Raw genomic sequence first — 27,221 nt, 5'->3', positions numbered from 1 at the left:
TGCTAGCAGACCTGATATGACCACAACCAGGAGACAGAACCTCAGAATAGAGCATTTTATCTCACCCTGCAGACAGATACAGATAAAGATAATAAAAGAAGATAAGTAATTAATAAATTAATGTGTCTGTTACTTAACAGGGACTGATGTGTTCCATTTAGTATTTTACCTTTCCCAAAATATATGTGCCTTTTCCACACTGGTTGAATACTTCACTTCCTATGCAACTTTCAATACCACATTTAAAATATTTTCTTCCTCTGCATTTGTTTTTAAAGTGCTGACTGGAGAGGAGAGCATAATGTTTTATGAGATCATGATCTTGAAAAATTTAAATTATTGTGAATATATAGAATGGATAATTATTTTTCTAGGACTCAAGTCCAAACATTTTTCTTTGTAAATATTTTAATCAACTTTAAAAGAAAAGGCTACCTGTTAGTAAACTAGGTCCTCATTCCATTTAGAGAAATTGCGTTTTGCCTACACATTTGATTTGCACAGTTCAGTTTTGAGAAGACCTATGGGCAAGCAAACCAAAGTACTGTATAAGTGAATATAAAGAACCCCAAGTACCATTCAAAAATTAAAGAGTTCAAGCTATTTAATTCAGCCCTCTCTTTCCACATAAAGGGACTTTTAAAAGTAGGGTTTGTATGTTTCTTTGTTTGTTTTTAAAAGCCTTTCAATAAAAATGAAAACTAATGGAATACACAGCATCATAAGGTATATCTACCACACATACAGCAATGAGTCAGACTTTAAAACATCTACAGAATATTTCTTGTAACTTCCCTAGAGTCACTCTAGAGGTAAAACAAAATCACTGTGTTTTGATTTCCTCTACCATTTTAAAAATTATGTGATTGTTTGTATGGGTCATCAGTACACCCAGGGAGGCTGTCAGGATGACTAACATTGTATACCTACAGGTTTTAAAGAGACAGAAGTGAGAAGATTGCCTAAATTCTGAGCTTGCTGGATACATACCAGGATAGATCCAAATACTACATATCCACAATTAGTCTTGTGGCCTGCCTGCTCTACACAGGATTGCAAAAAGACTGAAGAATCTTTGCAACTAGTACAAAAAGGGCTGAATCCTGTCTATAAAGGTTAAAAACTGAGAAAAAATATGCAAATCTTAAGCATGCATAAAACAAGAATGCCTCAAATCTGTGTTATGTCTTCATCAAACATGAGGTAAAGCCTGGTAGCCTAATTTTCTCCTCTTCCTCATCACAACATGTCAAAGTTAAACCACTCAACCATGTCCTTCCATCTCATCTTCTGGAGAAACAAGTAGCAAGAAATACCAGCACACACAAGCAGCAGGTTATCTAAGAGGTCACACCACAGCATATGTTTCCAGCCTCTGCCACCAGCAGTCGGCTGCAGAAATGTTTAACATCCCTACACCCCTGTACAGAATTGCTCTCTGTATACATACCTGAGACGTGACTCCACCATTGCCTCTGAAAGGAATATGCAGCTGCCTCACCCTGCTGCAAGCTCGTTTTGCATTCTCTGAGCCACCAAAGGCCTCATGCTTCTCAGTTATGTCACATACACACTATTGAAGAAAAAAATATCTCAAGGTAAGGCCTGAGAGATGGACAACCTATTAGTCACCCATGATAAAGACTGTGATTTTACTGCAACAAGTTCTCATAGCTATTTATCTTTATCAAAGCAGTTAATTTCTATCTTTTGTTCCTCTTCAAATATTCCTAACATCTTTGACATAAAATTGTATCAGAACTCACAGCCATGTAAATCTTCAAGGGCTGGATGATCACTGTCCTCTTCCATATAAGCAACCTAGAATTCTACTTATTCAGGTCACTTTAGCCTTCCTCATCTCCCTCAGGCTCAAAGATGTCCAGGTGTACCACTTCCTTGCTGACCAGATAGTATTTTTGCCTAATGGTAACAGAGGATCTGTCACACTAGCAAAATGCAACATGAAGTAGCACAATGTTAACATTTCAACCTTAATTCAGCTTCAAAAGCCATGTTGATGGATTCAACGACCCATCTACCCTTTCCTAATGAAAAAAATAAAGTAGCCAGCTACTATTATGATGGAAGTATAAGAACCTAAGTTAGTAAACAGAACCTGCTATAATGTTTATTTCTGCTGTCTTCTTAGTCTTACAAAGACTATTTTAAAGCTTTTCAATGTAGATAGTTGAAGGATGATGGGAGATGAGTGTCCAAAGTGGCCATCACCATTTTTCAATATCCCTGATGATTCAGACTCATTATTCAAGATTAGTTTTGCATTCAGTGGCCCTTCAGCTACTGTAACAATCAGAACTGGAACTAAAAAACCTTTGCCTTCAGAGAAAATGTCAGTGCTCACAAATTTGCATGACAGACTTTTGAGAACCTTCTCACAATTAAAGCAGGTCAACAATCCTTCAGACAGCTTGCTTTTAATTTGGAACCAAACTCTCTGCTGATTCCCTGAAATGCCACGTCCTCCAACCCAGGCTTCACAGAGATTCATTTAACTAACTTTAACAGTCTGAGTTTAATTGGGGAGATATTGCATATTTTCAGTTACTGTGCCCACAGGGCTATCAATTATAATGATTTCTACAGTATTTGCTCAATCTGTATGTCTCCTTGACAACTTACGTGATACTGGACCTGCTTCACTGGTGCAGGCACAAAATCAGCGCCACAACTTAGCAGCTCACATTGCTAATTTACATAATGGATTCAGACCACATTTATCCAGTCATTCAAAACTCAAGAGTCCTTGTGACACCGTCAGAGCTGAGCAACCTTGTTTCTCAACAGTAGCTCATTTTTAAAAATGCGGTCTCAATAATTTCAGCAGTCTCAACATAAATATTCTCTAATTCAGTTTAGGCTTATCCTACTCCTTTAAACAAACAAAGCAGACCTCATGTTCATGCCATTTACCAACTTCTGTAACAGATTACCATCAAATACCTAAAACAAAGTTGGACAAGTGCATCTGAATCCCTTGGAAACTTTAGGATCACAGGACTGAAACTTTGTCACACCAATTATGTAAAGCCATTGGAAAGAAATCCATGCATTTTTGCAAGCAGGCAAAGCAGGCTTTTAATAGAACAAAAGGAGCCTTGTCTTTTTCTGTTATGTGACAACTCCTAATTAAAATCAATGATTTTTTTATTGTTGGCCCAGATAAGCTTGTTTGCATAGCTGCAACTTCTTAAAACAGACACCTGAATGCTATTAGGAAAAGACATCCTTTGACAGTACAGCAGACCTTGAGGAAAAGTGGCAATGCTTGATGTTAACATCAGTCTAACCTTGGAGGCAATTTGCAAATGTTAAACAGTAAAGAACATAGTATAGAGCAAAAAGAAATTTAATTCTGCTTTAACATATTAATAGAATTGCAACCAAAAATACCCATCAAGGCATGCTGTTATTTTTCCTTGAGCTTGTGCCACTTGATGACCAATAATAAGCATTCAAAATGAGAAAAAAAGATAGTGGGAAATTATTTATAACCACTCTGTATCAAGCATACTCTTTCATGGACAGCTGAGTAACATTACATTTCAACATTTCATGAAGAAATAACTCATAAAAAAATTTCTTGCCACAGTGACATTTCTCTAAAATGATTCACTTGTGATCTTGAACTTTGCAATTATGAGTGTTAATTCTCAAGAGCTGAATACTCATGGAATAAAATTGCTGTATATCCATAAAAACAATGGTAAGAAAATATCAGACCTAAATTGAAACAGTGAGCATTCTGAGTGGATAAAAGTGGTACCAGAAAGCAATCACCAGGTGGTTATAAAAACATTTAGCAAACCCTGATGCATTTAACAGACCACTGCAGATCTAGAGACAACAGTCACAGCATCCTCACTAACTCCTTGCTGAATTTGCTTTTCTTAATTAATCCAGCACTCAGCAGAGACACAGACTGAACCCTGGCAGTGACTAGCTCTAGAAAGATCACCCTGTTTCCATGCACCCTGCTCGGAAAGGTTTGTTCAACAGTTATTCAAACCCTGTTAACCCAAAATAAACACCAACCACGTTTCTGTGACAGAGCACTCTAATGCACTGGCTGCATTTGGTAACAACATTGTTCAAGGTGCCTCTTCCAACCACTTACAGGGAGAGTCTACTACAATCCCATTCTGAACAGTGCTTAATCCTTTTCCAGTCCAAGTTCACTGGAAACCTACCCTACTACCCTACAAGCAGGTATCTGTATTAGCACACAAGCTTTCAGCATTTGCTAAATGACCCCCCAGCTAATTGCGACTACAATGGCAATAAGACAGAATTGCTTCAGGGATCAGAGTGAATTAAGACAGATTTTGTTTTCTCAGTGTTTGGATTACTGTGCTTGAGACTCAGCAGAGACCTTACCGCTCTCTATAACTTCCAAAATGAATGAAGCTGTAATGAAGAGGGGTTGTTGTCTTCTCCCAAGTACTGGGTAAACAGTTGGACTATGTGATCTTAAAGGCCTTTTCCAAACTAGATGGCTCTGTGATTCCAGATGTGTCATAGAAATCAATGGAATCACTGAATTGTGCATGATTCTGCCTGGACAAATCTTACTAAAGTCTACAAGACTTCAGTCTTTGTAACTTTGCAACTTATCCTTAAAAACAGAGCCAGTCCCTTCCCTTGAGTGCTTTAAGAATTTAGTCAGTAACAATATCTTATACTAAATCTGAAAAACAAAAAAAATGTCAAAGAGTACCTCAGGGTGTACAAATGTTTCAGCAAACATTTGCACTTGGCCTTCAACATACTTAAGCATATGTAGTGCACTAAACATATTTAGTGCAAAAAGCTATTTGGCATTTTTCCACTTCCCAGCTACTCGGTACAAATAATCCAGTGATTGTTCTGTGCAGCTTAATGCTCAACACTTGTAATTAAAGCCTATGTTCACAGATATACCATAAGACTTACATGCCTGAGAAGTTTTCCACAGAACACCAGAAGCATTAATTAAATCCCTAATCCTGAGGAAATCAGTGTCAATCACCTGAATAAAGCTGACAGTGTGTTTACTTTTCAGTAAAACTGTATTTCCTTTCTGAAGGAGTAACACTGCAATGGCATTGTCTATTAACTAGTTCCCTCTACTTCTCTCTTACTTTTTTTAAAACAGAATTGTGTTTTCTGGGAAAAGTCTCTGTCTGTTTCTTTGTAGCTGTATCATAACGTGCATTTTCTGTTTTCCCGTCAGATATGGTTAGCCTTTTCTATCACTAAATGGAAACTTTCGAAGTTTAATGACTCTATTCCTGATACAGGCCCAGTCACCAACCCAACAGGGATGTTGGAAAGGCAAAAGAAAATCAGCAGGAAATAGCAGAAGTTACCTAAAAAGATTTCATGACTTGGAGAGTAATCCAGTCTTCACACAAACATGCTCCAAAATATTTACAGTTACATTACCCCTACTCCCAACCCTCTCAGCTTTGAACTCACGTAATTGTCTGGTTTAAAACCAGTTTAAAAACAAACAAAAACCCAAAACACTAATCCAAATCCAACCAATCAAAAACCCAACACTTGAATACCCTCCAAATTTCTTGCAGCTGAAATTTTGGCAAATGTAAAGTAAGTTTTAGGATTCCTTACTTCAAGTAAGGAATTTATTTATATATTTATGTATAGTTTGGTATAGCAATTAAAAATATATAAAATATGTTTCATTAAAATTATGCCACAGGTAAATAAAAATAAATAAAATATACTTTTGTGCCTAACAAATACAGAGAGGTAATAAATTAAAAATCTTTCCACACAAACGTAAGTACTTGTGCAATTAGAGATGTTCATTTTTATTTTGGGATACTTCGCATTCATGTTCTGGATTACAATGAAACCAAAAATAAGCCTGCTTGCAAAATTTCATGAAAATTCTGTTTCAAATTTTTCAATTATCTAAGTCAAAAGGCAAAAAAAAAAAAAAGCTGAATCAAATATTTAATATCAAAATAAAATTATCAGTTACAAGAAAAATAATAAAATTAGATGTTTCATAAGCATTTTAATCTGAAATCTAAAATACAGCTCTCTGGCTACCATTTTTTACTATCATCAGTTCTACATCCACATGAAGACAGGAGTTTGCTCTGCATTTTTTGGTTGCTTAAGGAGATGTTCTGCTATCAAGGGTCAATATGCTGGGTACCAGAGACCCTCTTATCCTCACTGAACTCAAGTGCAAGTTGTGCATCTTCAGCAGCCAAAGAAAAAGCACTATCATTACATTTTGAACTACGAACACAGGATATATTTCATACTGAAAGGATAATATTTAAAGACCATTAGTACCATTGCTGAGAGGCAAAATTCATTAGTTGGGACTAGATGCCATCTGAGCTGTTTGTGGAGGCACACATAGACTTCATTATTAGTTTTTTCTTTAAACAGCTAAGACATCATAACCATGACCAGAAGATTACTAATTTGCACAAACTTGTGAGAGCTAGGGAGGCTTAGCTTTATAACTGACAACTAAAGCCCAGCTTTCTGTATCCATATACCATGATACTGTCTAATTAATCATACATCTCTGCTTTTTCTGTGGTATTTCTGTTTCATTGTGATTACTGAGTTAGTGAAAGAAGCAGCAACGGGCAAATGTAAATTTAGCTCTTTCTAATTTTCAGCAACTTGTCTAAACAATTAAATTAACATTCTTGTCACATTGTTTAAGACAAAGTGCTCAAGTGCTACCTACTTTAGTAGAGTGAAAAAGTCTTCTGCAAGCTTATAAGGCAAAACAAATCAAAAAATGTTTAAAGTTTCTATTTTATCAACAACGCAATATTCAGTGCAATATAGAATGTGATGTGGTCTTACCAAGAAATATGGCATACACTGTAAGTAAAATATTTGCACATGCTATATATAAGATACCATATGAAGACACAATTCCCAAAGACGGAAAAAAATTTCCAATCATTCTTAGAGAATGCATTTCTGGTTTAAATCAAAAATTCCACTTAAGCACCATTTTCCAAGGACATATTCTTCAAACAACACACACACATCCATCCAAATACTCATGGTCACCCAAGGAAGCTTGCTTATGTCACAAAAAAGAAAAGTATTGAAAAAGTATTTTACATTTCATGTTCTTTTTTTCACATACCTTCCGTTTTACATGCTTTGCAGACTGATGTGTTGTGGGATAATTTAAGGTGTTTAGCAGATGTTAAATGAATGTTGCCTCGGATCTGACAGAAATACTAGCAATTTTATTGGTTTATATCATGTCAAACATCTGCACTAAAAAATGTGGTCATGTAGTACTATCAATACTAAAGGCATTAGGCTGAAGCATAGCTCAGAGTTTACAGAAAGCAACAAGACTGAACTGGGTTTCCAAAGGGGAACCATTGTTAGTGCATCTGAATGAAGCTGTAAAGTGTGAGCTTGGAATTTATCTGTAAAATCATGCCAGATTATACCAGAATAAATGTTTCAAGTTTAATATTTGCATAGGACAATATGGCTAAATGCCTCTTATTGAAGCTGAACTTTAAAAGTAAAAATGTTCTCTATAAAAGAAGGGAACCTGAGTAGAAAATAAGCTCACAGATTGAGACAAAGATTTGCCAATTGCTTCTCTGAGGTTTCAACAGCTACCGGGAATTCAGCTTTTTCTAATCCAAACAAAATCTATAGAAGCCTTAAATGCCATTGTGAGGCATACAATCTCTGCTGTCAGAGATCATATTTCTACCACTGTTGTACTTACTATTTATGTTTCATTATGAATTTTTATCCACATTTTTCTTATTTGTCTTATTCCTACAAAGTACAAGCTAATGCACAGATTAAAAGAAAAATACCTGCTAAAGAACCTGCTATACCTACTTTATATGAAGAAATTTAGAAGCAGACACTAAATATCCATTACCATGTCATGAATGTGACAGATGTAGTAAAACAAATGCTGAGGCCACCTGACTGATTTTAACTACAGGCATGGTTCTGGTTTTAATGATAAGAATATATAGTATTGAAGTGCTAGCTGTCCTCAAGTCTCTTCCGAACTACATGATTTCATCATCTCAAAAAAATAAGAGAAGAACAAAATTACGTTACAAAGTTCAGCTTATGAAGTTGCATATCTGATTTCACATTATCTCTATTATTGTTACAACACTGCAGCTTAGAAGTAACCCTCACCTTAAAAATTCCTGAAATCTCATAAATCTTGCTGATGTAAAGCTCACTGACCTATCACAGCAATCGTAGGGATATACAGAACAATATGTAATAATACACTTTCAATACACAGCAGTACAAAGATAAACAATACTGACAAGTAAATATTCCGACACTAAGACTCACTGCAATTTATGCTCAATGAGAAGATTGAGTCTTGCAAAGTGCTGGGAACCATCAACACATGCAATGCTTACACAATGATTAGTGAGTGACGGCGCTAAGATAACTGCTGTAACCACCTGCCTTTGACTGCAGGGTGTCTTGACAGATCACATTAAGATAGTTCCTCCCAATGACTTACTACTTCTGAGACATTCTTTACAGTGAATCCGGTTCATTAATATAATTTATTAATAATTAATAGATGTATATTTGGCATTTTTCCTTCCCTTTTTCTGCTTGGTCTTCTGGACTGCCTCCTACTACACTGCGAACTGCAGTGGACATATATACTATTAGTTTATAATAATTTCAGAGAAACAGGCATGCTACACCTAGAACCAGAAAATAAATTATAGAAAGACCCTGGTTGGACAAAATATGATTATAAATGGATTGTTTTGATATTGTACTCAAAAGCATAAATTTGTAGAGGTTTCATGATTGTTAATTGGGAAACCATTCTTCATTCTCTTTTTACCCAAGATGTTCTCCCAAATAGCTCACTTAAAATCTCTGTTCAAAACCTTGCATGTCATGGATATGATGCAAATTTCACTGCTTGGTGAGAAAGGTATGATGCTTGACTGAAGTAAATTTTCTAAACATATCAAGAAACTATAGTTGCTGGATATTAGAAAGGCAAATATGTTTTTCCAAATTCACACCATTTGTGAAATGGTAAAGGAATAGAGCAGCAAGTTATTTAATTCAAACCATGCTAATGAATGACATTTCTGCTTGTTTATCCCAAGAAATGGGACCTGTGTTCCAGATTTACACTCACATTATGAGGTTTATCATATCAGCCTCAGTATTTCCACATGTCATTACAGTTCTCAACATGGAAGAAAGGTAAGTACATGGGTACTGTTTCTGATATGCAAACTTCTTGGTGCTATCCAGCAGTTCTTGCTTCAGTTCAGTAAAATTAATCACAGTCTAATGTTTAAAAAGCAACCACTCTTTCAGAAGCTGATATAGACACCTTTATTTTTTGCTGACCCAGCAAAACTTAGTGTGCACTTTAATTTTGGCTTAGTAATCTCGAAAACTTTGTCATATGAAATAACTTATCCACTAACACATTATTTATCATCAGTGAATGATCTTCAAAGCTAAGGACTCCTCGGGGAGACTTTATAATCAGAAAGTCATTGTAAGCACCCTTTCTGAACAGGGAGGGCAGGGAGGCTGGAGTGTTACCAACACAATGTTTTCCCCAATATTACAGGAACCTTCACCATAATTCTTCCATTATGAAGACCTAGGGTAATTGGATTTACTCTTTTTCATGCTCTTTCATCACTCCTGCCTGCTTCATCCTGTTGCCCATCCTTACTCATCTGCTGATGTCTGTCTCCATATCTTTAATTACATATAATATTCCCTTTAAAAATACATTTCCTGATTCATATTATTATTTTTCCTCATTCTCTCCCTTCCCATAAAGGTGGTGAGAAATCCTTAAGAACTGAAATTAATGGCAAACCCTGACCCACTATACCCAGAGAGCAGAAAAATAATATTATGGAACTTTAAAAAGTGTTCAGAGAGCAGAGGCTCTGGTGTGACAAAAGGAAATAGTAAAAAGCCCTTCTAGTGTCATGATATAACCTCGATAGATTCTTTGAATTCAGGAGAGAAATCTGGAAAGATATCATCTCTACCCTGCAGGACACTAACCTTTGAAAAAACAAAAGCAAAAGAAAAAAACTTTTTCTCTTAACTGTAGAAGCAAACGTCTACATCATGCTAAAAAAATTGTTCAACAAGGCATACACTGATATAGACTCCAAGCACCAATTTAAATTTCACCACATGTAACCATGTTTTTTTAATCACTGGTTATTCCTGAAAAATTATACACTCATCATCATTTATGATGGGGACTCAAAACTGCACTGGTTAGGCTGCTGTCTGACAATACTAAATAAGCACTTAGTGAGGTGTCATCCTTGTCATACATGAATTGTTATCCGAAATATGTAAGACCATATGTAAGGCAACTCAAGAATCTGAATTACAGAGATTATAGATGGTGCACTGGAGACCAAGCATGAACTTATTACAGCCAGATTATTAACCCATGTGATTACCTATGTGTTAGACTGACTTGCAGTGACCCTAAGAAAAACAGCAAGAAAAACATTACTTCAGGGGTTGAATACTCACTGCTAGTATCTGTGAACAGAAAAATTATTATGGGATTTATTTCTACTGTATTAATAGAAACAGGTATGTGGGTTTGGATTTTTTAGTAGTAGAACAAACAACTGCCTTAAAAAATGCCCAGCTCTTCTCAGTTTCTTGTCGCAACATTACGTAAGGTCTTGAAAATTCCTCAAGTCAAAAAGGTATAACCTGATGCAAAAATATTTCAGGATAAATTGTGACATTTATTCTGCAGCACTTATCCTGCGTGTATTCTTCATGCAAACACTTAAGTACTGACTGTGCTTCAGTTTTACCTTATGAAGATTTACCATGTCACTTGTTGCACTCTACAGTAAAAGTTTATAAATGTAGAAAATACAACATTCTGTCTAATCCAACTTTGTCTAAGTTGGTATGTATTGAATTAAAGAACACCTTTCCTTTCTGTTTAAGTGGGAAGATGGAATAGTCTTTCATTCTCACGAGCTAGTTTAAAATGTACACCACTAAATGGGAGAAACGAAGGCAGAGTTACTACTTCACTGTATTTTCCTAAGCAATAGACAGCCTTTAGTTGGTGAGAAAGACAGAACTCCGACTTACCGTGCATTTGTTCGGCTTCTCTCCTGAGTGGACTCTCATGTGAATCAGCAGCTTGTAGCGGGCATTAAATGGCTTGAACCTTCGAGGGCACCCAGCCCAGAAGCAGGTGAAGTCCTCTCCCTTCCTCTGGTCAATGTGGATCTTCTCTATGTGCCGCACGAGCTCCTCTCGATGCTCGTACAGCTTCCCGCAGTCAACCCAGCAGCAGCCGTGCCTGGCAGCGAGCTGCTCCAGCTCGCCGTCCTGCTGCAGCGGGGCGCCCGGGGCGGGCGGCGGGCGCGGGCGGCTGGGCAGGCTGCGCTGGTGAGCGTGGTACGGCGGGGGCGGCCCCTGAGGGGCCGGGGGCAGCGCCAGGGGCGAAACAGGCGCGTCAACAACAGCGCCTGAGAAGTCATCCAGCTGTTCGCTTTTCAGGATGCCCATCGTCTGGCTGTCCACGGGCAGCACACTCTGCTGGATCACCATGTTATTCGCAGCAACCATCTGCAAGCTGGCTTGCTCCAGCCGCTGCATCCGGTGGTACTCACCTGTCCCGTTCTCAACATACCCTGGAAAAGGGACATTGCCATTCGCCATGTGGAAGCCTTTCTGGGCAGCTGAAACAGAACAGTTTTGGGGTATGCAGCTTCCTCTCACTCCCAGAAAATGCCCATAGACCTCAGGCTGTGGGGAGACGTTTACTGGCGATGCCCTGGAGCTGTTGATGTAGGCCACCAGAGAAGTTGGGGATGTACGAATGATTGTGTTGAACTCGATCCCAATGCCCTCAGACAGAGGAGAGAGAGAAAGTGTTCTCTTTTTGGATCGGGTCGACTGAGACCAGGCTGAGGACTGGCAAGGACTAGAATAAGGGGAATTCTTATTTTCCATGCCATACAAGTAGGATGGTAATGAGTTACTAGACATAGATGCTTCAGACGAAAAATTTATTAAGTCCCCCAGCTCACTGCCATTTTGTAAACCATGGTCAGGTGGAACAGAAGAAAGTGTCCTGTACCTGTGTGACCACTCTTGTTCAACACTCAAAGGGGGGTGACTTTCTGACAAGCTTAACGTTGTAGACACCAGAGACTCACATGACAAGAGTGACCTGAAATAAAGGCATGATAAAGTAAGTTAGACAGTTCAGAAATAGATCTTTTACCTTCACACACACTTAAAATTAAGAAAAGGCTACATGTGAGAAAAATTCTCCTTAATATTAGTACTCAAGTTTAGCACACTCAGTTAATGTACCCACTTACACAAAGACAATACACATGTAAAAAGGTCACTTAGGAACCCAAAACTTCAAGATTTTGAAAGAAAGTTACTGGAAAGAGTCTTGATCCACCCCTGCAGAAATATTTGTACATCTTTTCATCAATTGTGGTGTAAATAGGTTTGGACTTCTGAAGCCTATCTTCTATGAAACTCATACTGATTTGAGTCAGCTATAATTTTTGCTTGAAAAAACAGAAAGAAAACTAATCCACAGTGAATAAATATTCAACCTGAATGACTTTGTCAATTGTAGTGGATACAAATACTACAAATACTTCCCTATAGAAGCTTTATATATCAAGTTTATAAATAGAGATAACACCTAACTTTACAAAACAAACAAAATAAATGATTAACATAGGAGAACTGGTTGAAGAGGTTTCTTAGATTTGATTTGATGATGTATGTGCCTCCAAATCAGCAATCAAAATTTTTCACAAAAATGTAATCTCATTGTTACCATTCATTTTTCACAGAGATACTATGAAACTTCTTTACGTTGAAAATATTCTTTGGATAGCTTAAAAACTCTCAACACATAGGCTCTTAAACGTATTGTTTACTACAGAAAGGGATGAAAAGGAAATAAAAGGGATATCAAGGCTCCTGATTCAGGGCTGTAAATGCTGGCTAAAGGTTAACTGGATTTATTTCTTAGTTTTCAATTCACAACCAGGAAGACGTGGATTTTCTGACAGCTAGTGGTGCTATCACTATATAAATTTCTATTTTTATAAGAGGAGCTCTTAAAATAGGAAGAACTGGCTATGTATCCAGATAAACCTGACAATCTCACAGAAGCTTCTACTGCCTACTAGCTTTTACTATTTTCACAATACAGCTTTGAGGAAGCACAAAATTTCAACGATGGATCAAGGACACAGGAGGGGAAGCTTGGCACTGCCTGGGAGAGAGAGAGAGAGGAACTAGATTGCAGGTTCTATATCTGTGAGATAGCTCACAAACAGGGAAAATGTAGCTTAAAAGAACAGGAAGCCTTGCAGTGGTGACCAGTGGGAGAGATGGTTAAATGCACAAGGCACTTGCTTTGCAACGCACGGTTGGTCTGCTGTATCAGAGTAAGAAACATCCTGTTCTGATTCAATGTCAGTGCAGGGTACTGTCATGGACCTTATGTTACTCCATCAGGGTTTAAATGGCACTTGCAAAACAGGCCATGGGCGAAAAGCACAGTTAGAATGCTGACTACAATTAGCATTGAGAGAAATGAGAAAAATGAGACTGCTCTGTCAGGTCAGTCATGTGTACCTTTAGATCTAAAGGGATGACTCTGAAAAAGTTGATTTAGGCTATTGTCAATGGGCTTTGTTAAAGCACAGGTCACTATAGGGCAATTAAATCATGCTAGTATGTTGTGACCACAAATACAGACTCACAGTTTTCAACAATACAAGACGCGTAATTAAGGTTTTATTTCTATATGCTATGATATATATACTCACACCTAGAAAGCATAAGGAGAGGGTGGGGGTGTTGTGCCAGCTTTTCTTTAAATTTTTATTTTCTCTTTTATTAATAAAGAAAAAGAAATTGTGCATCAATGAAAAGTCTATTTTTGTACTGATAAGAATTTTAATCAGAGGCATAGTACGACCAGTGTCATACAAAAAGCTACTAATGCCTAACACAAAAGGGCATATCCACCAGTGAATCTGAAGGAAAACTGTTTTTTTAAAAGTCTCATAACAAGACAAAAGTAAAAAGCTGGCCGGAATTTCAAGTATACAATAAGTAAGAGCCAGTTACTCTGAAAAAGCTGCAGCCCTTCAGCATCTAAATTCCAAAATAATAAAAATTCCAGCTCCCAAAAAAATGAAGATGTATTTAAAATTCAGCCTACAGTATGACTAGTAGTTTTCTAATAGGGGGAAAATATGAAAATGAGAGACCAGATCTACCAATGTGCCAGGTTCTCAGATGGTATTAATTGGTGCATCTGCTTAATGTAAACTAAACCAGCTTGAGTTCGGACCAGACCTTACATTAACATTTACAAGAGTTTATTTCATATTACATTGTATTCTCCCTTCGTGTACAGAGGCCACAATGTCAGAGAATAATCCAGAATCTTAAATATAAACATGGAACAGTGAAAACTGTGTTCTTGTATTTACTAGTCAAGAAGTCTTTGCTCTTTCCTAGGTCTTTTTCTGACCTGTGTCAAAGTCAATGGCAATATTACATCTGGTTTCATGCAACACAACTGAACACTCCAAAAAAGTTTTGCAGGAACTCAAAAAAGATGGGGAAGGTTTTATCCCACATGGTCTATATACCAGAATCTGATGCTACCTGAAAGGTCAACATAGGAAGCAAAATTAATTTTGTACATTTTCCCAGGGGAGTCAGTCTTCACAAATAAAGTGACAGAAATGTAAAAAATTATCTTGCAAATAAAGCATGGTTTCATTACATTTGCACAGTACCAATTTTAATTATTTCAGGAATGTCCCTCAGCTTGTAATAAAGCAACATAGTAAATGTAAACTGTTTTGAGAGCGAAAATTCTTGTGCTCTTTTGTAAATAAGAAACTACATTTCAACTCAGTAGGCAATGGGGAATGCAGATTCCAAAATAATACACTAGAATATTTTCTCACTGTATGTTTAACATCCAGGGATGTACCTCATGTACTTATAGGGAGGTTCTCAAATATCTGTCTTCCTCTAATTCATGTTTGTTCACAAAAATCAAAGTCATAATCTCAAAACTTATTTAAGCATTTAAAATTAATCAGTAAATATTTATCTGTGGAGTAATGATATAAAAAGGCAACATTTACAGGAAATGATCTTAGTTTTCTTTACCTACTCAACAGAACTAGGAAAACTAACAAGTTTTCAAGGACAATTGATCTGATTAATTATGTAAACAAACCATTTGAAAGCAAAAAAATCTGATAAGGAGAGAGGAACATGTGCAGAGCATTTATGGATTTTTTTGTCTGTCCTTGGTGTTGTTTGAAAGGCACAAACATGCCACACTTAGTACTGTTGTAGATGTATCATGTGGACTATTTCTGCTTTCATCCTCCATAACACTTCGTATACCTAGTACAAAAATCTAGATTGTGACTACAGAACAGCCTTTATCTAATAAAAAAATCCTATCATCGACAGATTTTGTGTGGCAAAATTTCACCCAGTATTTGAATGAAGTATGATTATAACAGTACTATCTGAATTAAATTGCATGGAATGCAATTTCCCGTGGCGTAACAGAGAATGATTTTCTGATTTTAATAATCAGAAATATCTCATTTTAATTACAGAAGAATTAAAACCCCCTCCTCTTAAAGTACTGAATATGGAAAGGCAGTTGAGGACCTTGTATCTGATGGAGAAGCACTCAGGCTGGAAGCATCCATAGACCTTTGTGAGCTAGGGCTGGTCTGGCTGCATGCTGTTGAGAGCTGATTCTCTGAAGGAGAAGGAGGTCCCAGCTGCTGAACTGTCATGGGACTGCTGGTGACTACTGCATGGCTGCTCCTGCTTTTTCCAATGGACTTGCACTTGTGTCCATAACCAAGACCTCCTAAAATAAACAAAGCAGGTTAGTATTTATCTCTGATGAACCCATGATGAGGCACAGAACTTACATCACTGTGCAAACCCCCGAAAGTAACGGGAATCATCAGATGTGGATAAAACAGGGGACCAACACAAGAATTTTGCAAACTTCTCAAAACATAAACAGCAATATTTTACAGGGGAATTGATAGATTATGCATGTGTAAAACATGTGATAAACTAAAGACCAGGCATGATGGAAATACATCAGAGAAAGCACCAGGTGAAAGAGCCCTGAGCTGAGGGACAGCTCTCTATGAAGGCAGGAAGAGAGAACCCAAGTGCTGCCAGAACAGCACCATGCCCCCAGTCCTACCAAACCCTGCAGCTGCAATCCATTGCAAGCCCTTCCATCATTCCTACCACTGCCCATGCAAAAAGCAAGGAGACCACTGATATGCACACGGACTGTGTGCTGGCTGCATAGTTTCAATAGCAGGGGAGAGTCACAGCTAGAACCCATTATTCCTGAGATTGATCAGCCTAGGTAGAGGAATCTGAACTGAATCAAACTGACAAGTCTTCTGGACTTTCTTTAAAGGCCACAGTCTGCTCTTAATCACTGCTGCCATGACTCAAACTAATGCCTACTCAAACAGAAGCACAAAAGGTAGCTGGCCACCGGCACACACCTTCAAAATGCCCAGTGTACTTTGTGTTGTGTTTTAGATCATAGACGGTGGTTTACAAGTTTGCCTCCATTAAAATACACTGCAATTAGAAAGTTAAAATGCAGGTCATAATATGGAAGTTGTTGGACTAGCAAATTCTCATCACAGTTCAAAATTAATAATTAGACAATTCACATTTCTAGCTGCTTCCCTATGTAAGGAATACTCCACAAAGTAGGATAGCAAAATCAGGACAAAAAGTGAAAAGTATTTCAATGTAAACCATTTTCCTAAATTAAATCTACTTTTTATATGGGCATACAACTCATACAAGTTTTTCTCCAGATGGCTTGTGGACTGCAGAGAGAAGTACATTAAGGCATTTATGGCTCTCTCAGTCAAAGTCCAAATCTTTCAATCCCCTCCAGATTAAATAGTTCCAAGGACAAACAGGTAAAGAAAATTCCTAATGCTGCACTCAACTCCACTCTTGACAACAAAGCATTTAAGCTCTTCTAGGATTACTGTCTGTTCCTACTACAGATGCTCAATTAAAGCAAAAGAAAAAGAGAAGGTATTTTAATTTCTTTCCTGTGAAGCAGGTAAGTACATATTTTGAACTCACTAAAGCTGAATCAATGTGCTACTCAGCATTTGATTTTATAATGTTACAGAGAATTAAATTGTAACAAGTAGCAAATGTAAGTTGCCTCTGATAATAAAATGAATATCACTCCTCTAAGCAAAAACCTAGGTGGGGCAAAATAAAAACTATTCACACTATAAAAAATAAATAATACAACATCATATGCCTATATGTGTGCATGTATCATAAATGTTCAGTTAGTATTTTTTGGAAAAGTGCCTTTAGCAGAAAGAACCAAAGGCATTCTTCACCAAATGCATAAAGGAGAAGTGTAGTATTACCCAGCTGGGTTTGACACTGAAATATAGTTGTAATGCTTGGAGAGCATATACTGATGCTTTCCTGGGTGATGCCATTAAAACTCTTCACTTAAAGGCCTCTTTAAACAAATTTCAGTAGTAACAATAATATTTGCTTTATCATATCAGAGAATCAAGGACTGTGCATTTGTCAGATTTCCATTAGGGAAAAATCATTTGACATCTCAAATAACAATCTGCAACAATACAGTGAAATTGCTAGTTATTCATGAATAATCTGAGTTGCTTGAAACTTACATGTTGGAAAAAAACAAATCCCAGCAGAAAAAACAGCAAAGAGAGTAATGCCAAACCAGTGCTGTTAAAAACAGAAAGTTGCATACCTATTGCAATCCTGGTTTCCCTTTTAATTACAGGGTCTGGTATTATTATCTGTGTATAAACAGATAAATACCTCAGGGATGCCAACAGCAGGTAAGACAATTTGCTGTGCTATGGTAAGGATGATGACCAAAAATGGCCTGGTTGCTAGCCATTGAAAGGGAAACATGAGAAATTATGTCATTTGGAGGGACTGTATTACTGGAATGATAAACAAAAGTTATCCAAGAATCTAGTTCTTATGAACATTTGTCTGGACTTTTCTCTGATGTAGAAACAGATCCAAAATGTTTTGTTATTTTTATCATTGACAAACATCTGCTGTTAGAAGGAAAAATAACAATTCTTCCACTGGAAAGAAGGCAGGGGAGTTTATAATGGAATAATAAATCATCAGCTCCCTCCACTGAAGGAGACTGAAAGAGCAAAGTAAAAGGCTGCTGCTGTGAAAAGCATCAGCTGCTTCATATAGGCATAAATGTATCAAAAGACAATCATTAATACCTTGTCTGTGCCCTGCAGGTCACGGAACAGCATCAATCTGATCTGAACCAGGCAGCAGCATACAATCCCATCTATGCTGAACTAAGTCTGAACACAAGATGGGAAGCTGACTTCAAGCCCATTACCAAAGTACAGACCATATTTGAACTAGCATAAAGTTATACAGAGGCAACATGGACATTTGGCCTGTCATAAGCCTACTGCTAAAAAGGAAAGCTGTCAGAATGTGTGTTCAAAAGCTCTGGATAAATGTCAGCTGTCAGAATGATTATATCCAGCATCAGCATTTGGCATCACACAGCCAGAGTGCCAGAGGAGCCCTCAGTCCTGTATCATTGCCCCAAAGCTTGAAAATTTCAGAATGGTGAAAGGACAACCAGAAACTCCTCAAAGCCTTGAATCTACATCAGCTGAGATAAACAGGAAACTCTCAGGAGGACACCAGGGTTTAAATGACACTGTAGATTCTATGAACAAATATGTAAGCTAATACTTTAAATCAGCAAAAGAAGTAGGTTCTTTTTTTTTATACTGGATACAGATCAGGACACAATCCAACAAAGCCAACAACTAAGGATGTAGAATCAGTCCTGCAGTAGCACACTGTAAGAGTTACAGCTCTTACAGTTACAGACCAGAGCAGGCACTTCATTCCACATAAACACAATAACACATAAATCAAAGCTGCTCCTTATCAACAAATAACAGTAATAGTTAACAAGTAGAAACAGTAAAAATTTTTATGGAAATATTTTAATCCATTCACTTCCTCATTCACTAGGCTGCCTATTTTCTCTGTTTATTCTCTATATTTGGTTAATAGCTAAGCTTCACTCAACCTTGAAATGCAAAATTATTTCACTGCAATCTTCTGAAGAGCATTCAAAGAATGCAGAAAAATACAACTACTCTAGACACACGAAATTTCAGATGAGATTTTCTTAATTTATGTAATTCTCTTACTTTTTGGTGGAAGAATCCAACATGAAATCAGTTTAATCTAAAAACCATTTTCTTTTATCAGATATTAACTGAAAATCAACCTATTTCCTTGTCTACTTCTCTATGTTAAAAGCAGTAATTTTTTAAATTCTGTCAAGTATCACAGGATGAAAAATAAAACTGCTTCACCAAATCTTTGAAATTGTAAATTATGCTCTCCATATATAAATCATGGTTGACAAAAACATATAAAAACATAACCAGTTTTAATTGTTAGACTATATACATACCAAATACATAACATCAAATCAAATTCAAACATCTCTGTTTAAAAAATTCTATTGTTACTAATCACTACGAAACAAACTACCAACGTGAACTGAAAACCTGCTCCTTGTAACTGTTAGAGCAACAGCTAGAAATAAAGAATTGCTATAAGAGAGCAAGAGTTAATTTCCCTAGAGGATTTTCTGTGTCCCCATACACAGAAAATGTATACATTTAAGAGCTTTGGAAGAGGTTGGCTTTAATGTTTCCCTTGTATTGGGCTATCACTCTTGTTTGTGTGGACTCTCTGCTCATCAAAATAATGAGAAAAGGGCATAGGCAAAAGCCTGTTGTAAGACAATAAATACAGAAGAGGACCAAAGGAACAAGGCAGATGGTGTGCATGTATTCTTCATATAGACTAAACTCACCAAGGCTGTTTGAAAACACATTTGGCCTTTTTTCACAACACATTTAATCTTCTGGATGTTGCAGTCCCCAGCTACCACAAACATCTTTACTGTCTGTCACCATCTCTGCAGGGTTATTGACACCCTATTTGGAGGGGGGCAGGGGCCTCACAGTAGCTGGTAACTCAAAAAACTCTAATGTTTGCACAGAAGACTTGCTTCCCAATGGTAGTATCTCAGTCCCTCTTACCTTGAGCCTGCCAAAGTTTTCAGACTTCCCCTGCAGCAATTTTAGTTATATTAATGACTGCTAGAGAGCTAGCACTTGTCCCTTTGTCCTTAAACTAAACAGCCACTTTCTATTGTTTCTACAGCCACCTCAGAGACACTATTGCACAACTATGTAGCCAGAGATACTAGCTGCAGAGCAGCAAACCCTCTGAAACCCCCCTCTGAACCCTCTTTAAGTGTGTTAAACCAGAGCTTCAAAGGGCAACAATTTTTTTTTTTTAGAAGACAGGATATGGGTAATACTGTTATTTGCTTCTATGACCATATGATCAAATAAAATCTTTGCTGATTTGGAAATGTGGGCTTCTTCAATATAGCATCCTGAGTCTAATCTTTTTGGAAGATCATGAAGCTTCTAGGTAAGATGGACAAAAATTCAATCACAAGTACATTAGGTATGAGGTTTTTTTATGGCATGCAAGCTAGAGTTTTTCAGAGTACAAGTAAATTATTAAACTATGACTCAAAAAGTTGCTGAATTATCATTTGTGTTGCAAGACTTACAAAATAGTTTCTCAACTACAATACATCACACAGACACTACATGCTAGTGAAACAGAGATTCGTAGCATTTATTGTTTTTAAAAACAAAACAAAACAAATCAAGGATTTGTAGTTAGAGAGAAAATCCTGAAATTAAGATTCTAAAAGCTCACTGTTTTAACATCACAGTTATGATCATAGCTTATGGTTTTCTTAACACAATCAACAATGACTTTTTAGTAACAAATTTTCTCCAAATCCTCTGTCAGTGTTCACTCTGAACATTGAGTTAGACACACCATTAATCTGACTAGTATTGGATGTGTACCCATGTTCTTAACTGCTTACAGAGACCTAATATTTATAATCAATAAAAATAATCTCAAGAAAATACACTAAACAGAATTTTATGATGGCATGGTATTAAGAGAAAGTACTGTGTATGCACTTTAAAGATTCTTCATGCTTTGAATCTCGTAAAGGCAGCTTTTTTATTACCAGAGTGCACTCAATAAATCAACTTGCACAAATTTCAAATGCTATTTGCAATCTTTGTATGAAGTAAACAAGCATGTACTTTCAGCAACCCCACTGTGAGACAAAAGACACTGACAAAGCACAATAAAAAACAATGTCTCCCTTCAACTGGAACCAAGGTAAAAAATTATCCAGAACCGACCAGTGAAAACAATACCTCACAGGTGATTAACTTAGCTGGTTTAGAGCAGAAGCAATGAGATCACCTACTTCTATGGAACATTTTAACCACTAAATTTAAACAAATGAAAACAGTGGTCTTGTAATGGCTAAACTAAGAATATATTATGAAACAGTCAGGTTCAGGAAACTTCCAGGAAAGAACAAACACAGTAAAACAAAGACTTTCAATTAGGTCTACATACATCTCTAATATCACATACCAATTTTGAATCTGTTTTATCTACATCAGGAAGACCTATCACTTATTAAAAAGTTATTTTGAATGCTACTTTGTTTTTTTATTTTGCATAAAATGTAAGACGTTATCAGTTAACTAGTGCACACACGAGTTAATATTTAACTGAACTAAAATATAAATGTTTTAGCTGCAATGGGTAACTCCCTACTTATCAGTAACATTAGATGACTTCTGCTTTTGTCCTAATTAGGATAATATGGTATTTGCTTTTCTATTGCAGAAGACTCATAGCTTTACACCTATGGTTTGTGCTACAAGTTTTCCATAGTATTAGTTTCTGTTTATAGTTTCTATTTACCAAACTTACCCTGTTTAGTTTGTACTTCTGAAATATTAGCACATTGTACAACCATGATAATCAAATAACTGGTAGAGATCAAGAGAAACTCCACTAGAAGTTATAGATATATGTAATATATAGATATAGTCATAGATATATATGAATCGAATTGTGAATAACTTCACGTGAAAAAACACAAGTTTCATGCTTTAAGTTTCAGTATTGGTTATCTTCTTAGAATATTACTACAATACAAAGACAAAAGTACTATTATAATCAAAATGGAAATTTACAGGTTTTGAAAGAACAGAAGATAATTGTATTTGAATTAGAGATAATAAGAGACAATACCTTCCAGCTGCAGTCCCACTGGAGAATTAATGCCTGAATCTGACTTAAATAAACAGAGCATATATCAGTATGTGTGTGAGAGCACAGACTACTATTTCACTTACATGTGGCATTATTTGGGAAGCAGATAAAAAAATTATATTTTTAAAACTTCCACATATATTATGAATTATTGGATTCAAATGAAAAATCAATAGGGAAACACTTTGCCCAGTGTTTAAATGTGTTGCAGTCATCTGCAAAATAAGTGCATTCATTACAGCAATTTTTTTTGAATACTCCTTTTTTGATATTATCTGATTACAAGCCAGCCACCTACGGAGGGGCAATAAGGAAACATTCTAGAAAATACAATTCTCTGTACTATGTAGCATTTCATCTGCTGCAACAGCTTCTAGCACTGTTTAACCTTCACTGCACATTTGTGCTTTTATTCATGTTAGAAACACATTCTTAGAATATTTTCCATTAATTACTGATTTTCTTTTCCCTCCATTTTAGTTAAAACATGCTCAGGTAATTTCTTTTATCTGAATGTTCTTGGTGTTTTTGAAAATATCACATAGGAGTTTTGCTATCTGTAATTCTGGGCACATGCAGATCCATTGCTCGAATGATCATTCCAGGTATCAAAGCAAATCAGCACAGCACTGTACCCGCTGTTCAGACAGAAATTCATGATTTCTAGCTGTGTTCACTGGACTGCTGCCTATCTTCCTTGTGGCACCCCTTACATGTGCTTCTCCTGTCAGCCTGCCTGCACAGGCAGTGATGGCAAGAAGGAGACCACTTCCTTCCTCCAGGCCCCAGGAAAAGGGAAGACCTTCTGCCTCCCTCACTCACTCAGAAAAGGGGATGCAGCAGAGCACCACGAGTAAGGGGACAGATTCTCAGCAGATGAAGGCTGCCTTAAAACTCCAGTACTCTATGAAGACACCCTCCAAGCAAAACCTGCCTTCTGTGCAGGAGTCCGGGGCAGAGGAGAGAAGAGCAAGAAGATTGCCTTCTACCTGCAGCATGGGCCATGGTCTTTGCCTGTATTTGCTTTATTTGGCACATCATACATCAGTGCCAGACTGTGCTGCACGTCACGATCCAGTAATAGCATGAGTTCAGCAAAAAAAGCACGCAATGAAAGTGTTGTTTAATGTTACACTCTTATCCCACGCGAGGCTCCCTTTCCAAATCTTTACAGATAATCCAAGGTATTTGACTGCTCTTTCTCAAAGAAGCATCTTTCCTCTTCTAACAGATCAAAATGTCCAAGAAAAAGAAAAAGAAAAAAAAGCAGATAAATGCCAACCTGTTTAATAGTGATACCCATTTAAAACAGGGGATAAATGTTAACATGGAAAGAACTTCAGAAACTGCAGGAAGCAGGAATTAAGCAACTTGCAGTCACATTCAGTACGTTTTTGTTTCCCAGTTAAAGTCAATTGTTCAAGGACACAACTGTTTCTCAAACAGTATTGTCCCTGAGATTCTGAGCAGTACATTTTTTTTATTTTCTCCCACAACAAAAAACAAGATACTGTTTAAGGCTGCTTCTCCTAAAATGTAAAATGTTATCCTAGTTGTTAGTTTAACCAGGCAGAAATAACAAGCATACAGCCCATATAACATACATATTCTAAGAGGCTTTATACTCAGCTAATTAGTTTAACTGTTGCTTTCATGGTTCATTTAAGTCTTTCATGCTTCATTAAATATCAATATATTTTATCACCTCAGAAAAACTTCTCAGTAAAAACACAATTGTTTTAAGTGATAATCTTGTTAACTAATATATATATTTTACAAGCATGTCTATCAGACACTAGCAAAGTCTGAATTGCTACAGTAGCCGTATCTGAAACCATTATGGAAATATCTTTCCACCCGTGATGGAAACAAAAGTACTTTTGTTGAAACAAAAGTATTTCATCAAGAAAATTATTTTGACACACATTATTTTCGTTATTTAAAAAGCTCTCACACTCATCTTTTGCTGTTCCACCTTCACAGCAATCAGCTCAAACATACCCTGGATTCAGTAACTGTAACTATCTTGCCAAAAGTCCTCAATTCATAAAGTCAGAAGATCATGTCCTTAAGGAAGCATAAAGACTAATGAAACTAGTAAGTATGTAGAAGCCAAAAGCCATGTGCAACTCATAAAACAAATTCTGGAGGTTAAGAGAACAAACATCTGTCCTACCTAAGAAAGGTTCACTTACTTATGCATAGTATGAATTTTCTCAATTCAGGATATAGGAATATGTCAGAGCTATTTGGAAGAACATTTTCTAGACCATGAAATTATTCCTTATAAGTCCACCTGAAAGATTACCACAAATTCTTTGAAAATTTCTACTAGTATCTTCACATGCAATCCCATTCTGCGAAATATGTGGCCAGTAAGGTACATTGTAATAATAGAATTACAGAGGTTCTTATTATTCAAGCTGACTTTTAGAGGAGGCCACTATTAGCATCATCACAGTCCAAACAAAACCCTCTACTTGTCTTGCCACCTTAGCTCTTCATGTCAATGAGAGGCAAACCCTGGGAAAATAATACAAACAGACAGAAGTATTTAAAATTTGTACTGACACTACATGCTTCCACTCCTCTCAAAGCCTTAGACAGTTTTCTTTCAATTTCATTCTTCATTCCTTATTCTTTTCATCTGCCTAAGCCATACTAATTAATCAGGGTTTCCCAGATCTTTTGTTGTTGTGAACAAAAAGACCAAAATGAAAGCTTGTTTCATCTTTTTTAAGTGAGTCCATCTACCTTCCACAAAGCCAAGTTAATAAGAGGCAGGATTAAGGCCAATTGAACGACTTAGGCCCCTAAATACCAGTTCTGCTCATGCCCTTAGCTGTCATCCTTGCCAAAATTGATTTACAAAGAATGACGTCTTAACCACAGCTATTACTTTGTGAAGAGGAGGCTGCCGTGTTGGCAGGGTTTGGCAGCCAAAGTTGGCTCTTGACTAAGGTCTGAGGTAAAGACACAGGAAACCACAGTGGTATCCCAATGCAACAGTGTCTGCAAGGCCATCTGAAAGGTGGAAAGAAGTGCTCACAGACAAAGGCATAAAAAAGGCAGGTGTTTGCGTGCTCTGCTGAGCTGAGCACCTTCCTTAAGGGGTGGAAACCCACACAAGTGTCCTGATGAACACAGAAATTGTTTTAAGTAGCTGGTCAACCCAACTGTGTATCTCTCCTCCATACCTCTAAAAAAATCAAGTGGTACCCATCTTCACATTAGTTTGAGAGAGAGAATGTGCTAAATAGGTAGCAATAAAATATTCAAAATGGATCATGTGGTTTTTGAGGACATCATCCTAGTGAACATCAGTGACCATAAATTCACAAATACATTAGTAATTTTTTTACAAATGGAACCTGGCCTTACGAGCTGCATAGGTAATTTTTCAAACTTCTGCTATATACAAGCATTCATGTATTCTTAATACAATTTACTGTGTGTTCTTTTAGTATACCAGTGTCATTTTCATTATATGCAGGGATTTGATTCCCCGCAACTCACAGACTGCAATTCCCTGAAGTCAATGTGAACGGAATGCTGAAATTCACAATCTATTGTACAGTTCATGGAATTCTATGTTGAAAAACATGTTTACTTTTGAAGTACTTACAATGCATAATGCATGCCAAAAATGCAAAGCAAAGTCCATTCCACTTCCAAAAGACTACAGAAGATCAAATCAGAAATCCACTTCTCTCTAAAACAGAGAAGACTTAAAGTCCTTATAAGTGAAGAAAAGGCAATAACCAAAACAAATTGTTATAGTACTTTAACCTTTATATGATTAGCTTCTCTTCCTCAAGCAACATTCAAGAATCAGGTCTGCAGGGCAGGCTGAGAGAAGAAAGAGTATGTATTTGCAGTCTGGTTTTGCAAGAGTTTTCAGTGAGTGCCCAGATGTTGGCAGTCGCTGGCTGACAGATGCCCACCCAGCTGGTCTTTCCCTCTGCACCCACAACAGCACAGATGGCACAGGAGAAAAAAAGATGGAAAAGGCTCCTGGGTCAATATAAGGATAGTCAAAGGCAAAAACTTCATGCTGAGGCAAAGCAAAATATGAAATGTATTCACTACTTCCCATCAGCAAGCAGGTGTCCAGCCACTTCCTCAGTCTGTGTAGAAGTTGCTTGGTAAGATAAATGCCATCACCACAAATGCCCTTACATCCTCCTCCTTTCTCTCAGCTTTCATGACTGAGCACATCATACAGCATGGAACATCCCTTTGGTCAGCCAGGGTCAGGTGTCTTGGCTGTGCTCCCTCCCAGCCTCCGGCACACCCCCTTCCTAGAGGCCTTTTTTTGGTAGGATGATGGAGAGAAAACCTTGACACTGTGCAAGCACTGCTTACCAAGAACCAAAACACCCGTGTGTTATCACTCGTTTGTTATTGAGACTGGTCAAAAATGCAAACTCCAGCACCATATGGGCTGCTAAAAAGAAAGTTAACTGCATCCAGACAGACACAGTATACTTCCTGTAGAAAACTCAAAATAAATGTTAGGAGACACCTCTGGAAAAATAAAATACATGTGGAACCAGTTCAGTGGGATAAGGAGGAGAAACACTTCCCAGGGAATGTCCAGACTTCAGGCATCACTGCAGAATTCAAATTGTGTTGCATTTCTGCTCATGGAACAAGATTTTCGAAAGAAAAAACTATTCTTAAATTGACAATTCAAACAGATATCTGTGAAGTCTGAAGTTTTCATGATTACATTTTGATGTCCCACATGCTTTCTACTCTTCTAATCCTCTCTCTTATGAAGAAAGACTGCAGGAGCTGTGTCT

General features: G+C 37.1%; 1 protein-coding gene across 1 annotated transcript in view; it reads right to left on the bottom strand.

The window, feature by feature from the left end:
* GLIS3 (GLIS family zinc finger 3) overlaps positions 1-27,221 on the bottom strand; it is a 150,254-nt gene that overhangs the window by 99,400 nt on the left and 23,633 nt on the right. The window contains exons 2-3 of the mRNA XM_079330024.1: positions 15,769-15,976; positions 11,158-12,247 (exon numbers count right to left, since the gene is read on the bottom strand). Coding sequence (XP_079186150.1) covers positions 11,158-12,247; positions 15,769-15,899 — 1,221 coding nt within the window. The 5' untranslated portion in view covers positions 15,900-15,976. The remainder of the gene's footprint in view (positions 1-11,157; positions 12,248-15,768; positions 15,977-27,221) is intronic.

The sequence above is a fragment of the Erithacus rubecula genome, assembly GCF_903797595.1.
Source record: "Erithacus rubecula genome assembly, chromosome: Z".
Classification (NCBI taxonomy): Eukaryota; Metazoa; Chordata; class Aves; order Passeriformes; family Muscicapidae; genus Erithacus; species Erithacus rubecula.
Note: the sequence above shows the minus strand (reverse complement) of the source record. Positions and strands in the feature narration are given on the sequence as shown.